This window comes from Toxorhynchites rutilus, chromosome 3 (genome assembly GCF_029784135.1).
Source record: "Toxorhynchites rutilus septentrionalis strain SRP chromosome 3, ASM2978413v1, whole genome shotgun sequence".
Lineage (NCBI taxonomy): Eukaryota > Metazoa > Arthropoda > Insecta > Diptera > Culicidae > Toxorhynchites > Toxorhynchites rutilus.
Genome location: NC_073746.1, coordinates 95,443,699 through 95,460,855, shown reverse-complemented (window position 1 = coordinate 95,460,855; position 17,157 = coordinate 95,443,699). Strand labels below are relative to the sequence as shown.

At 35.5% G+C, this 17,157-nt stretch overlaps 1 protein-coding gene across 1 annotated transcript in view; it reads right to left on the bottom strand.

Annotated features, from left to right (window-relative positions):
* LOC129778788 (LIM/homeobox protein Lhx9-like) overlaps positions 1-17,157 on the bottom strand; it is a 91,456-nt gene that overhangs the window by 41,875 nt on the left and 32,424 nt on the right. The window contains exons 2-3 of the mRNA XM_055785898.1: positions 10,791-11,312; positions 10,586-10,720 (exon numbers count right to left, since the gene is read on the bottom strand). Coding sequence (XP_055641873.1) covers positions 10,586-10,720; positions 10,791-10,969 — 314 coding nt within the window. The 5' untranslated portion in view covers positions 10,970-11,312. The remainder of the gene's footprint in view (positions 1-10,585; positions 10,721-10,790; positions 11,313-17,157) is intronic.

Here is a 17,157-nt window from a genome sequence, read left to right as displayed (position 1 = left end):
CCAGAGAACCTTTGGATGGATTGTTGCTTGCGAATGGATGGATTGTTGCTTGATCAATGTTCCAGTGATGACTTTGAACTTCATCTTGAAGCACAAATGAATAATTTTCGGAAAAATCGCAAATCACAACAACCTCATTTTCTTGCAAATTAGCTTTTATATTGTTAAGAAATGTGGACTGTGTGGTTTTAATGTAATCATGAGTAAGTAATTTTTCTATTTTTTCGCAAAAATACGATACAAATTCTTCCACCGGTTTTACAAGAGTTTCTATGTCGCATCGATCAGTAGAAATCCATTGTGCATAAGTGATTTCAATTAAATTGCGTTCCTGAAGCTCATCTAGAAACCAATTTTCATACTCGTCTATTGTTGGGCACTTTTTACATTCACGAAGGTAACAGTGTTTTAACCTATTTGATATGTTACATAGTTTTTTTTCCATATATTCTTTGCATTCAATGTTGAAGGAATATTTTTTGAGACTATGAAGCATAAGATTTACATTTTCATGGAATGTACAAACACAAACGTTATGATTTCCTAAACTACTCAGCAATTTACAATGCTTCGGACGCATTGATGCAAAAGAGCTAAATTCAATTTTGCAATTTGGATTAAGTTCCTTATATCTGTTGAAAGTTTCCCGTAATGATGTTATTAATAACCTTTTTTGGATGTGTTGACGCTTCCCATCTTTGGCTACAGAAACATAGCCTCTTTCTCCAGGTAATGATCGACTGATATCGTCGTCATTTTTAAAATTTCGAAACGTGATTTTTAACATCTTCACTTAAATTTGGTCCATATTTGCTATGCGGTGTCGACAATACACCTTTTTCATTTGTCAGTTTTTTGGCTTGAATTGCCATATATTTATTAACGCCAAATTCTTCTTCCATTTTTTGCACGGACCAAGACTTAGGCAAACCTGTTAAAATTCAAACTTTTTCTGATCTTGTTGTCTCTGTGTGGTCAAATTTCTCTTTGAGCTGATTGATAATCTCATCAAATTCTTTTGCCTTTTTGTTTAAAGTTCGACTCTTCGTCTTCTTCATGTGAAAAGCAAAATAGATTTCTTTTAATACCTCTAGAAATATCTTTGAATTTTTATTCGGGGTAACTAGCCTGTCCAAGTCTTTCCGTCATTATTGGTGAAATGTTAATACCGGCGATTCTCTTGTTGAAAAGCTAAATGTTGTACGCTCGGGAATACTCTGGTATATTGCTGTTTTGGGAATCTTGCGAAGATGCTGAAACGACTATTGATGGTACTTCTTCTAAAGTATTTCCTACTGTAAAATACATACTGTAAAATACATACTGTAAAATACATACTGTAAAATACATACATACATGTGATTTGCTCCTCAGAATTACACTGCTTTGGTTTGGAAGAGTATACAGATAAACGGCATGATCCGCAAATTTTGAAAGATGTATCTAAAAGGATATTGCATCCCATTGACTTAAGTTTCTCAATCATTGACACGGTTAAGAAACGTTTTTCAGATGAACATTTCTTACCGTTTTTTTGGAAACAGTCTACAACACGAAAACAAAATGTTGTAGTCCATTGTGGTATACTGTTATTCACTCTACAAGGAAGATTGTTCGACTGATGAACGATGTTTGAATATGAGTAACTTTATATACATTATCGAGGTACCTTAAAGGTACCTGACTTTATATACCTGTACAAAGGTAGCTTAAAGATACCTGACTTTATATACCTATACAGAGGTAGCTTAGAGATACCTGACTTCAGGTATAATCTAGGCATAACGTAAACAAGTTAATTATATTTGTACCCATAACGTCCGGTTGAATCAACAAGATGTATTTGTTGTTGGGATTTCAATTCTACTGTTCGTGTTTTGATTGTGTAACACGAATAATATGTTAAAAGATTGTATTAGGTTAAAAAGGGATTTTTTAATGTCGCTACGTTTTGTGTTAACCCACATGTCTTCAAATGTTTTTCTACGTAACTCCTAAACATATATTTTTACCATAATGATGTATTTGGAACAGTTGTTGGAAATTATAAGCAAATTCATAAAATGTCATGAGCATGACGGTATAACACGACAAACATATTAAAAGGGAATATTCACTACAAAAAAGACAATAAATTAAAAATATTTTTAAAAATATATCGAGAATGGCTACATTTAGAAGGAGATTTATAATGAGCTTTTTGATTTAAATCACATCAGAAATCATAATTTGTGGCTAAAAATGATTGTTAACATACAAAAATTCGAAGTTTCGGAAATTCATAAAAATTCGATGTGTTTTTTTGTAAATGAAAAAAAGAGTACAGGGAAACTTCGATATAACGTACCCTCGTTATAACGTACCCTCGATATAACGTCACTCGATATAACGTACATTTCACCTCGATATAACGTACACATTTCCAAAGTGTAAAGAAAAAAAAAAATAATATTTTTTTACCTGACAAACAATGAATTATCTGTATTGTGATGCTAAAACAAGTTTTGTACTTCCAATCAATCCCGAAATACAGCTGGTTTTGTTATTCCGGATTCTAAATGAATCAAGCTTGAATCAACAGTTCGAAGGGAAACATCGTGAGAAAGGCTGGCTTCGTCTTCTGATTGAAGTTATTCATTAACTTTACTAAAACAGCAACACATTAATGTATTATAGACTACGTTTGTGAGTACTTTATTATGCTTCGATATAACGTACAATTCGATACAACGTACAATTTTGAAAGTGAAATGTACGTTATATCGAAGATTACCTGTACTAATTTTTTTTCTCAGTGTATATTTTTTCCTTTTTTAGACATCAATACGCTATAACTCTTTCTAAGACACTATTTCGGAACGACTCATAGTTTTTTAGATATAAATTATCAAAGGTTTCTCCTACTACAATCGATACGCCCTTTTCAAAAGTTACGCTTGAGTCAAAAAATTCCCAATTGCTGTGGAAAACTCATATTTCCTCCAACCCAAACGGAATACAAAATTTCATTGGAATCAAAAATACATGTTTTTAAAATCTGCATTTTTTGGACGATTTCATTTGGAATTGCAGCAGAGACAAGTTAGTGACCTTCCAAACATTTATTTGTCTTATTCAAAGATGTGATGTATTGCTACTGAAGCTGCTGGCAATGTTGATGATTTTATTAGAATTCTTCAACACAGAAAGAAAGAAGTATTTTCGACTAGCAAAGCGTTCTTAAAGTTGTAGTTGATTCAGGTGAAATATAGGAGTCTAATTCTCTTAAAACTTTGGGGTACATTGAAGAATGGAATTTTTTCTACGATGAATAATATGGAAAAGTCAGAAGATAATTACCAAAAAGAACCTTGATCACAATCATGACAACAATTATGATAAAATTTATAAAATTCATAATATCCTTCGGAAAGTTTCTTCATCAACTAAATATTCCTTCGTTGTAGAGAACAAAGCAAGCACATCTATGAATGTTTGATTGTTTGATCGTTTTAAGGATTGTATAGTTAATTACGGGCACTGTCATCCGGAGGAAATTTGATCACCGGGGTGAAATTGATCACACGTATAAATGGAAACAATGTGAAAATTTTGAAAGTATTATTTAATTAAATTTAAAACTGTTTTATATTACACGTTCAATAATCAACTGTAGGCTCTTTTCGTCAGTGGTTCTCACGGAATCGCTTATCAAATTGCATAACATATTCACTTCTTGTGAGCAGCATTTTCGTTCCCATTTTTAAGCATGGTAAAGAAACATATTTTTATCAATTCAAAATTAAAATAATAGACGCTAAACTCATTAATTTACAGTTGATTCTTCATGAGGTGTAATACTAATCAGCTAGTTACAATTACTATTAAAACATGTGAGCAAAATCAATTCTACCAAAAATAAAGTGACCAGATGGTCAAAGGTCTAACGCGGGACACCAAACACAAAGAAACTGCGTTCTGGAAACATAAGCTGAAGTAACAAATAGTTTAAGAAGTCCAATTTATTGGTGGACTTCTTGACATGATAAATACTTTTATCGCAACAAATTCCAAAAAGCTTTCAAATCAAACATATTTTTCGGGTCTGCGTATTTAAGTACCAATTGTAAGTTAAGTACTAAGTACCAATTGTAAGTTAATTCCAAGTACCAAATTGTAAGTTAATTCTTTATTTTTAAGTACCAATTGTAAGTTAATTCTAAGTACCAAGTACCAATTGTACCAATTGTAAGTTAATTCCAATAAAGTACCAATTGTAAGTTAATTAAGTACCAATAAGTACCAATTGTAAGTTAATTCTTTATTTTTGAGACTTTCAGTCTCATGGGCCGGTTCGTATCAGAGTATGCGACATACTGACGTTGTCGCTGTATATCCAAATTTTTATTGCAAATATAAACAAAATTGAGGAAACATTTTAAAAAATCAAGTCTTCGAGCTTTTCCAGTTTTTTTTAATTTTTCAGCTTTTCACGGTTTTTTTTGTTCAAAATTTTTCAGCTTTTTCAAAAATTTGGTTGACATCTCTGGAACCAATCGAACCAATCGACCGATTGCTGTCAAATTTTGACACGTATTCATTGAAAGATGGTGCTTTGTGATAGTCAAGTAGATTTTTGCAAGAGGCGCCATCTAGACGTCAACCTTATGAACTTTTTAGCCGTATTGTTATATGGGGGTCACTCTACGAAAAATGTAACGAAAAAATTAAGGGATTTCAAATGCATATTACGCAAAATCGTTGTTACGATACATTTCATACTACTTACTATTTGATAGAACATTTATTTAACTTTTTTTTTTCAATTAAAACACAAATAGTTAAGATAGACAAGTAAACAAGTAAATAATTTACCGAATAAAGTAGGTATGTTTCTTAGATTTTACTCGCAGTTTGCGCTGTGGGGGAAGAGCAAGAAAACAACATCTTTGCATACAATTCACGAACGGTACAAAAAACTAGTTTGCCAAAAAGATTGAACGATCGGTAGTTCGCCATACGAATTGATTGCGAATGAACTGGAACTTACGAAGTGTAGCTGAACTGAATACATGAGGAAAGTATATTGCGCTGGATGGAACGGAAGAATATAATAAAAACGCTTAGAAAAAACAAAAAACGATAGCAATATTCTCATTCACTAGCAAAGCAAATGTAACGCGTGGCTTATCTTGTTAATGTATGCTCAATTTTAAATTTATAATTAGGATTTGGATTTCATCATTACAACTAAATTTGATTCTCGGTAAAGCTGTGAATTTTCAATTTATTGCATTTTTTCAATTCATGTGTTATATTTATATAGTTTCCTATCTAAACCAGTCTTCAGAAAACATACGCTGCGCTGCACTTGAGTTTAATTTTCATCAGCGCGCGTTCATAACAAACGTCTTGGTACGCGCGTCAAACTGTCTTGGTACGAAGTGTAAAAAAACACGAGTGCGCCGAATGAACACAGCGCAGAATTCAGATACTAAACATCGCTTCTTACTTGTGTGATGCGCGCCTCATTTTATACACATACATCAAATTCTAGCGCCCGTTTTGTCTTTGCTTGTTTTAAGCAAAACATAGAAACCTCCATACCAACCATATGCGCTGATGTGAAGAAAAATAACTCAACGGAGACAGCAAAACAGATTCAAGTGCGGTGTAAAATAGGTATTGAAATACGGCGCAAAATTCGATGCTGAACACGGTGCAAACTAAGTGCAAAAACGAAGCTGACAATAAAATATTTTATCTGTGTTTCGGAGCGTGCTCATTCGTTAGAGTGCATGTGTACACAACTAGTGAGACCTGTTACACATCAGCACCGCGACTGATCTACACCGGGCATCAAAGTTAACTGCTTTGTCTATCTCTACTCTATGGCCTGATTTTCTTATTCGTTCATACATGTTTTTTCGAGACGGTCAAGGTGAGTCGATGCGTATTAAGAATTATTCCTCATTTGCCTATTTTTTTATCCAATTTGTTTATTTATTTAGGCTCATTAACATTTTAGCTGTAACAGAGCCGGGTTTTAACCGAGTACATGTCACATGTTTTTGTTGTATCTATAAATAGCACATAGGCGTAAGAGTATTCCTTCTGTTCTTCCATTGTTTAGTTAGACCACCGGACAGCGGAGACAGTTGATATGATCATTGTTGTGTTATTAATAGATCAACAGCCCGATGTTTCTTGCAGAGCAGAGCAGATGTATGGATGAATAGATCTTATTTCGACCGTGGATGATTGTTGCTTGGACGTAGTTATTTTGTAACAACACAAAAACGGTCATTGAGGGCCCTGATTTTGGAACTCACGATTGATCGCTTACTAAGTGAACGCAAAACCAATGTGGCTACGAAGACCCCCATTTGCCTATAGTAAGAGCTTATCAGAATCAATGGAGAGGATATGGGAATGTTTTATTCATGTGTAATATAATCAAGTATATACTTGATTATTTATTGGTTTATGCGATAGAGAGATGTGTAAAGATTTATTCACATGAAATTTTTGATAAATTGACTCAGTAGAACTGAAAATACCGTGTACGACAGTTTGAAAAACAAATTGATTCGATAAAAACGCGTTTGATGTTTTGTGTCAAGGCTCATAAAGACAAAAGTTACGAATCGTTCATTCTGAGAGTACGCAGAGCCCTTTTTTGAAATCGATGGAAAACATTTAAATTCATTTTTTTTGTCAAAGTAACAAATGCTCCCGTGGCCGAGTTGTTACCGTCCCACATTATCAAACCGGGATTTCGGATTCAATTCTCGTTCTGGCCGGGGGGATTTCTCGTCGAAGAAATTTCTTCCGAATTGTACTGTAGTCACGCGTATTCTAGAGCTTGCCACTCAGAACACATCCAAGGCGCGTTATCCGGCATAGAAAACTCAACTAAGTACTACTAATAAAAATGACGCAAGTAATTCCTACGTTGAGAAGGCAAAAGTTCCACTGGGAAACTTTGTGCAATCAAAGAAGAACAAAATATCCTTGTTTTCGAAACTGCATTTGGATTTGCGGTGCAATGTTTATTTATTGAATTATTCGTCATACAGGAATGTTTTAGGAACCAAATGAAAGCTAGGTGATAATGTGAATTGGATTTTCTGTTGAGTGGGTTAGCAAAATTGTGTTATTTCTCAAAATCTTTTAAAAACGGAGGAATCGATTTTTTATTTCTTCCCGGAATTGTTGTTCACTACACCTACACTAGGGTGGCAATGGATGTATGGAAAAAAATTCATCATCGAATTTCAAGAACCAACCATGTACATTTTGTTTATTGGCCTAAAAAACGACCTGTGCAAAGTTTCAGCTCAATCGGACATGATTTGCTTCAAAGCGCTCAAAGTTTCGATCCTCGAAAATCTTCCATGAGGTAAGTGAAAGAAATTTGGAAAATCTAAAATTTTGTTGCGGTGCCAAATGACTTAAAAAACGTCGTTCAAACGTCGAGATCTGGTGGCATCTCAAAAAATCGACCTTTCGGGAGCCTGAGTGGCAATGAAGGTATGGAAAAAATAATGATCGAACTTAAAGAACCGACCATGTAAATATTGTTTATTGGCTCAAAAAATGACCTGTGCAAAATTTCAGCTAAATCGGCTATGATTTTTTGGCTACTCAGGCTAAGTCCCAAAAAGTCGATTTTCGGCCAAAAATTTTTTATCGAGATAACACCAGATCTCGTTTCATGCGTTTTTCATGCATTTTTAAGTCATTTGGCATCGAGAAAAAAAATTGTTTTTCTAATTTTCCTTCACCTCCCCCCTTGGAAGATTTTCGAGGATAAAAAAAACCAAAATTTTGAGAGCTTTGAGGCATCCCTAAATCATGTCCGATTGAGTTGAAATTTTGCACAGGTCATGTTTTTGGGCCAATAAACAAAGTGTACATGGTCGGTTCTCTGAACTCGATAATTATTTTTTCCATACCTTCATTGCCACTCAGTCATTTAGCATCGAAAAAAAGTTTTCGATTTTCCAAATTTCCTTTACTCGCCCCTTGGAAGATTTTCGAGGATCAAAAATCAAAACTTTGAGCGCTTTGAGATATCCCTAAATCATGTCCGATTGAGCTGAAACTTTGCACAGGTTATTTTTGGGGCCAATAAACAAAGTGTACATGGTCGGTTTTTGAAATTTGACATGACCATTTTCGCTGCCACCCTGACCTTCACACACCAAGACAAAAATATGTACGTAAAATATTCTAATAAAATATGAAATTTAATTTTGACAAAAATTTTATTTTCGAGATGACGTTTCATACAATTTTAAAACATTTTACTTTTTTTTTTCGAAAACCCCGATTTCTTTTACTCCCCCTTGGGTGATTTTTTCGATTTTCAAAAAAAAAACTCAAAGCAAAGCGGTCAAATTGCGCCACTCTCCCTTAAGTTCGATTGATCTGATATTTTGCATAGAGTCTTTTTTTGAGTGGTGAACATTTTTTTATGGGGTAACTGATTTGCACGATAATATACCCTATGAAAAATGTTAACTCATTCAGACTTAATTTACTGTCACAAACGTTAAAATTGAGTTTTCGGGAAGTTTCGGGAATTGGCAACACTGATATCATGTGAGTCCATCTGACGGTTCCATCGTAAAGTTTGACATTTTTGACGATATACGTACTCAGAACATTTTGTCATACGGACGCTATTTGTTTATTTTATATTTAGTTGAAAGTTTGGTCTCGACAAAAAATGGAACTGAATCGTGAACATTTTCGTGCGATGATTTTTTACGACTTTCGACGTGGATTATCACAACAAGAGTGCGTCAATCAACTTAATTTGACTTTTGGCGATGAAGCTCCGACAAAAACCACTGTGTATCGCTGGTATAGTGAATTCAATCGTGGTCGTAGTTCGCTGTCCGACGAGTTTCGTGAAGGTCGTCCAAAATCGACTGTAGTGCCAGAAAACATCGATGCTGTGCACGAAATGATTAAGTAAGATCGTCATGTAACCTATTGTGAGATTGAGGCATCCCTAAGCATTAGTTCCACCAGCATATATGCGATTTTACATGAACACTTAGTTGTGCGAAAATTATGTTCACGTTGGATCCCACATAATTTGACAATCGCTCAAAAAAAAAGGCTCGTGTCGATTGAAATAAATGCTTTGAAAATTGGTTTAAGCGCATGCAAAAGTGTATCGATCATCGTGGCGAGTACTTTGAAAAACAATAAAAATATATTCGCAGCTTAACTATTTGTTTTTGTTCCTATTCCCGAAATATAAATAGTGACCCTCATATTGATGAAAAAGTTAGGTAATTGTATCAAAAAAAAATTAATGTAAACACTATACACGTGTAGACCGGAGAGCTATTATGACAGTTGTCACTCCCTAACAGAAAACTTTAAAAGAGATCCAAATATGTTTTTTGTGGATAATTTTTACTCTGATAAAGTAAAAAGTATAAAAATCATGAGAAATCAGAATCATTTCAGAAAAATCAGACAAAAATCAGTGTTTGTCAGGATATCAGGGAACATCCCAAAAAGTCTGAGAAATCCTGAAAAATGAAAAAAGTTAGCATCTCTGGGTGTGTCTAGTTAGGATGGTTAGTGATCGAGAAGCTCAATTCTGAATTTCTTCAATCACCCCTTGAGTTTATTAAGCACCGAGTAGTATAGCCCAAATTCCAATTCTGATTATTGGAGTGTTCCATTTCTAAATTATCTCAACTTTACTAAGGATCCAAAAGCTCTGAATATTATTCTATATGTAAAACAGAAGATTCTTAATAGTAGTACATGATGATAATAGACATTCTCAACTCTGCACTTAACGATCCTGTTGTGTTGTGTTTTACTGTTCGCTCAACACACGCTTCAAACCATCAGTCATCGTTGTTTTTTCAGGGAAACATAATTATGGTTCTCAAGTGCATCTCCAAGCAAATATTGGTAGTGAAGAAAGACGGTAGACGCTGGTCGCTGGTACAACCCAGCTACACATGTATTTGCACAGGTCATAAAAGTGGCAATTTATCGCACGGCGGCTATTGCTATTCCTCCCTGCCAGAGGGGAGGAGTAATATCCCGCCGGAATAGCTCGATAACAATTAGTTGATACGTAAAACACGCGAACGAGACGCGGTTTTGCGTTGAAAACAACAAAAACATATGGGTATTATGCTCAGAGCGGAATAAGTGGGGCGGGATCGGAATCAACAACATTCGGTATGGCCATAGTTTCAAAAAAAAAAAACGTCGACAAACAAAAACAGAAAAATGCGCAGAAAGAACTATAATAACAATGCAAGTTGCAATTTTTTTCGCGAGGAGCACCATAATTAGCGATAATTGTAAGGCGTGTGCAAATGGCGCATGAAAATGCGTGCAGTTATCGTTTGTTATCTTGCGCGTTATTTGCGCCGACCGGCTCCGGTAGCCATGAGACCACACCAGCAATTACTATTTTCATACCAACGGTTATGGCATATTTGGAACGCTCCATCATCCATCATTTCGTTTAGACGGAACAGGTATAAAGTGACCCTCCGGGGAGCGTAGTTTGGGGGAAGCGTTGGATTTTACTGCTGGTCGCGATTTGAGAACTCACCTGTAGTAATCATCTTTGCAGTATATGTTGTCCTCGCGTGCGTAGCAGCTCAGTTCCGTTTCCAGGTTGGCTAGGCACTTGCAGCATCGCAGGCACTGGTTGTGCCAGGCGCGGTCAGCTACTAGGAGGTAGTACCTATGCAAGACGAGAGGGGCGAGACCAATATATGTAAGATGAGAACGAAACACACAAAGTTGTCACCTACCGATCTCTTATGGGGACTCCACATCCGGCACATTTTTCAGGTGTCACCGCTTCGGTCGCAATGAGATCCTTTAGCATTTTCTCTCCGTTTTCGTTGGCGTCCCGCTCCTGGTCGCCACTGGTGTCGGTAAGGCCGTAGCCTGCTCCACGAGCGATCTCCGGGACCCAAAGATGGACCATCAATTAAGCGCGAAACTGTGTCAATTAATTATCGGACGATTGATGCTAGGTTGCGGCGTTCGTTTTTTGTTGTTGTGTTTTTGTCCCGTCCAGTTGGCGGGACGGTGGCAAAGGGTGAGTCTGGGAATGTCGCAGTTGTGTCTGAGCCGTGTGCGGAATGGTGCTGTTGCTGGTCAAGACAGCTGATGGTCTTCGAGCGGTTGGTGGAATGTCCGTCGGCTTCCGTTGGAGGTGATTGGTGATGTCAACAATGTTGTCGGAAAGCTGCCGGATGATGGTGAGACTTTTTCGTCGTCGTTACATAAATCCTCGGATGTTGACGATTGGGCAAACATGCTGTATGCTGCAAAGGATTTTGAATGACAACAGAATGATTGTGATATAGAGATTTAAAAAAAAAACCTACACAGTTTGTCAATTATGATATGGGATTTTAGCTGTACTCAACTATTATCTATAATAAGTTTTCTTTTCCACCTGATCAAACAGTTTCGGGAGTAATGTTTGAACTCAGAATTTGATGACCGTATTCAACCCGTATATCACAACCAAGAAGTTTGACTCTTCTGCAAACTGACCACGATGAACTGATCGCGGGTCAATTTTCTCGAAAATCAATCACCGTATTCACCTGATTTAGTTCATTGTAACTTTTTGCTTTTTCTTTAATTTAAGGCCAGATTAAAGGGACATTTTTGATGCCATTAGGGACATTGAAACGTCTTTAACCGAACGCTGAATTATCAAAAAAAATGAGCTAAAGCACACATTTGAATCGCTTTTAAATCAGTGTACAAAATTTATCGAAGGTAAAGGTCACTGTTTCCAATAACAGCAAAAATGAAAATATCGTTGAAATTTTTTTTTTCTTTTTACTAAGAGGCTTGAATCATCATGAACACATTGTGTATATGTAATGAGGATATCTAGTAAGAATTGTTGCGAATTTCATTATCTAAGGTCAAGAGCGGCTATTGTGCGATCATTAATAATTACATTGGCGGTAGAGTGATGAGTATCAGCAGATTTTTTTTTTAATTCGTTTATTTTTACAGGCTCAGTTACATAGATTTAAAGGAGCCACGCTCTTAACTATATTTTTACTATAAAATATTAACATGTTTCCTTAATTCTATGGTTAATAAAATAGGAAACCGATTACTCGCGGTCGACTCGAGTTTAGAAGGGTGACACATTTTCATTAGGAAAATGATGGGATGTAAGGATATTGTAGCAATGTTCACACTCACACTCACATTCTCATTCACACTCACACTTCACACTCAATTCTTAAAACTATTCTTACATCTAATATGTATTCATGATTTAACTTATTCTAATGTTAGTAGGAAGGGAACCGATAGCTCGCGAAGGACGAAAAGAAGGGGTAAAGGATGTAAGAACAATCACACTCGAAGATCGATAGCTTTAAGGAAAACATATATTTGGGACATATAATCAGGATCTAGCCGAGCCAACACATCTCTCACCGGCACATTGGGCTTCTTTCCTCGAGCCCGAAGGGAGTTTTCTAAATTCCATCTGGCGACAAGATACAACTCGCACGACCAAACAACGTGTTCGATGTCGAGGTAACCATGGCCACAAACGCAGAGATTGCTGTCGGCAAGATTAAAACGAAAAAGTAGCGCGTTGCCAGTTAGCGATTGTATTTTTACGGACTAAAGAGTAAAATTCATTGAAGGCGATTTGACGCTGATAAATATCGCCTTCAATCGCTCCCACCTTTGCTAATGAGTCAGCCCTCTCATTACCCGGAATTGAGCAATGTGAAGGGACCCAGACAAAGGTGATGACATAACAGCGTCTGGATAAAGCACTCAAAATATCTCGTATTTTCTCAAGGAAGTACGGCGAGTGCTTTTCCGGCCTCACTGAACGGATAGCTTCGACAGAGCTAAGACTATCCGTTACAATGTAATAGTGTTCAACAGGTCGTGAGAGTATCAGCAGATACTGATAATAAAATTATTTTTATATCAATGATGTGCAGAGATTCGGAAGCATGGCATTATTATTACAATTTTGCACGATCATTATGAAAACAAATATGAACGAAATATGAAGAAATGTCATTTTTGATGACCGCGCCCTTTCGCTATCAAACGAAACAAGAAAAACTATTGAAATTTATCAGAAAATATGTTAAAATGTGTGTAGACTTCTAGAAAAAAAAATATTCAAATTATATGTTCAGGTAAAAACAAAAAATAATAACATACATGAACACTTTTAAACTAATCTTAGAAACTTAATGTTGATAAATTTGTTGTGATTTTGAAACAGAGTTACTTTATTTACTCTAGGCACTGTTAAATTTAATGGTTCGAATATAGAGTATAGAGTTGCCATTCGCTAAACTCTAAACGGTTTGAATCCATGAAAACCGGAAGAGCTTCCTTTTCTCCTATACATTTGTTCTGCCGATTTGTTTGCTAACCCTACCAGTATTTCGAATGCTTATGACCCGAACATTTCTTAACAGATCAGAAAGTTGTTTGCATCAAGTGATAGGAAATATTTCTGCGCGTCTATCACAATTAATAAAATGTTATTTTTCATGAGATGAACAATTGAATAACTGTAAAATGTCAAGCGTTATCTAAACGCCCTAACTGCCAAGTTTTGATTGGCCCGATTTACGGTTTCCCCAAACACAGACTTCGAAATCGATGTACCTGTGGAAAACCACGCTGCAAATACACATGCAAGCAAGGACTTCAAAATCAATGTGCCTGGGGGAATCCGCTTCATCAAATTTATTCGTAACGAAGAACATAATCTAGTACAAAAATTTCGATGCATTCTAAAATAATATTCGAAGTGGTAAACAAGTGAATTGCATAATATAATTGCGTAGTTCTACGTCGAAAATATGCGGTCGTGTCCTAGATACAACCCCTTACAATTTTTTCTTACTCCTTCGCAATTTTTAATGTTTACAGTTATTCGAATGCTTATCCAACTTATTTGAGACATTTTCATTAACTGATTTACTATTGGTTTCGGTCAGGATTCTTAAGACACGTATCCGTCATTTTGTTTCACTTTTGACGATAATGCCGCATAATCACTGGTAGAATAAATTAAATTGTTTTACCATTCACTTGCCGGCGACAATCGCGAAAGTCCGCCACAATTATTTGTTGTATCAGGAGACTTCGATTCTGTGCAACGAATATCAATGCAAGATAGTCAATATACATACTATGGGTAGTGTTGCCACACGTACATATTTATCTGGAAAGGTACAGGTTTTTTTGGTACAGATTCTGTACGGTACAGAGTACAGATTTTCGTCAAAAAGTACAGATTGGTATAGATTTTTTCCGCGTGTGAAATTTCTTACATTCGAACAAAGCAACATTAAGGTACATGACGACTTTTACGCCGCAGTATCGCTAGAAGCCATTTTTTTTAAATTTTAATTCATGATAGTACGCGATCTAGATTCAAAAAAAAATATGTATAAGCACCATAGAACACACGAAGGACTTGCAAATGTAAATGTAGTATTCGTAGTAAATAAATGAGTATTTTTTCATGCTAAATATCTACAAAACGAATATTTTCGATGGTACAGTTTTTTGGAAGAAAAGGTACAGATGAGAAAGATTTTTAACCCCTCTGGTACAGATTAAAATGTGTCAACACTGAACTGACTATGAGTTTGAGACAACTTCAGGCGTTAGTTCCACCAGTATACAGTAGTGGACAAAACAAATGATACACTTTCGCCAAAAATACATTTTGTTGTTTCTAAACCAATAACGTTGGTATATATGGAAAAAAAGGAGTACTTTATGTTGGACAAACAGTGTCCAAGAAAAAAATCTAGAATATGATTATCATAGTTAGTATTAAAAATTGTTATGCTCATCAAAGTGGATTTCGACATTGACAAAATAGATAATACACTCCGATAACACATACGATTGAAAGCAAGGTGTTTCCTACCGGAAAATTAACACAAAGTACGCTATACGCACGGATTATTCGACTGGCAAACAAAATCCGAAGTTCGAGGAATATCGTGAAAATAAGGAATCTCAATGTTAGCTGAACTGAACGCCGTTGGCTCAAAGAAAGTGGGTTGAAAAGCTGTTTGCTAGTTGAGCGCCCTTTCATTAACAAGCGAAAAAAGAAAAAAAAAACTATTGAATTTTTCAGAAAACAAGTTGGAATATCTGTAGACTTCTAGACTAAGACTAATTTTATACGAATTTATGTTGAATTTTATATAAACCATAAGGCCTATGCAAGACTCTTTCATTATGTTTTATTCCAATTAGTGTGGTTCGTGTTAGTTCTACTCTATTCTGTTGACATTATGTGGCTAGTATACCTTCAATTGTTTTCATTCCAAATCTATTTTCAATCTTTGTTATGTTTAGATTTAATTGCAGAGGAATCAATATTCGAAAACTTTCTGGTTTCATAGTCCATCTAAATACAAGTAGGGCGCTCAAGAGAAACGGCCATGGCAATATGATAAGTAATGGCGACGGCGCTCACGGAGAATTGATCCATATCTTTCACATGGATGATCTTACGGTCATCGCTCAGCGTCAGCGTCTGGTTGTAGTTATCCGGGTTGTCGAAGGATTGCCGCTATGTCCATCAGCTAAGCGATCAGCGATTTTTCCATTACAAATAAAATACAATTTTTTGTACATCGAATGGACGCATAAAGATGGGAGGTACATCAGATGAAAGTGCTCAAGTGTTGGAATATTTTACGAACAAATGTTTTATGTGTGTATGAATGAAGTGGAAAAAATATCGGGAAGACGTTAAGTTTGTGTTTGTGTAAGTTTGTTGAAGTTTGAGTTTTTGAAAACCGAAAAATCACATGAAATAGGGGTTCAAATTCTTGTTTATACCATGTGTCTTCAAATTCCGTGAATCGTCTAGATTTACTGTTATCTGAAACAAAACTTGTCATCAATCGATTTATCAGATAAGAAGCGACAAAAAGTCAATTTTAACGAAATTTTGTTTTTCGAGATAACAGTAAATCTCGACGTTTCTTGTAATTTTGAGACAATTAGCATCAAAAATTTTTATTTGAAAACTCCGATCTCGTGTCCTCCCCTATTGGGCGATTTGTCGTTTTCCAAAAACTATACTTTAACGTCTTTGCGACACTAGTAAATAATGTCCGATTGAGCTGAAATTTTGCATTGGGTAGTTTATTGTGCAGATTAACATTTTTGGAATTCTCAAAAATGTTAATGGTAACTCGTATGAAAAATCGAGTTGACCATTCAATGGCTCCCTAAACCATAAGTTCTGCCTCGTATCCCGAAAAAACGAAAAAAAGTCCCAGAAAGTCGTTTTTTGATCAACACAAATTTTGAGGTGACAGTAAATCTCGATGTTTCATGCAATTTGAAGATATTTGGCATCGTTTTTTTTAAATCCCGATTTTATGTACTCTCCTATCTTATTTTTCTAATGCTACCTGGCGTAGCGCGATTGCACTTGAACAAAAAACGCGAGATATCGATCGCTTCAGTCTTCTACCGGGGAAATTATGGAATTCTGTTACTCTAGCCTAAAACAAGATCCGGTTTGTCTATTAAACGTTGTTAGCAGGATTGTATGCATTCATTCGAGTATGAGTATCTTTTTTTTTTTTCATTTGACATTAAACTTCGAAAATTTGTTAGTGTCATTCTGCAAGAAAACAAAGTAACGTGTTTGTTCACCTTATTAAGCCTTTGCAGTCGGAATGATTTTACCTTGAAATGGATCATCTTATCTTTCCATACTAATGATATTTTGTCAACACTGAATACCGTAACCTATTATTCATAGAAGCTCCGAATACATACGTGAGAAAGTTCACTAGACATTAGAATTCGTCTAGAAAAAAATGTAAACTATTAATTTTTTTTTTAAATAAAATATAACGTTTATTTCAAAAATATAAAAGAGTATTTACATCAAAAAAAATAATTTTCGCATCTTAAGTAGAATGCAAGTGCGCCAACATCAATTCTTCCATTAATTTCATTAACATAATTGATGAACAGAATTAAAATTTTCAATATTTGACTTCGTTTGGTAGTTGCTATGTTCAGTAGTGCTGGTCGCATTAGTTCTTCGAAAGAAAGACGTTGCCATCCCTCGAGTATTCCTGTTATTCTCTGTTGTACGTAAGC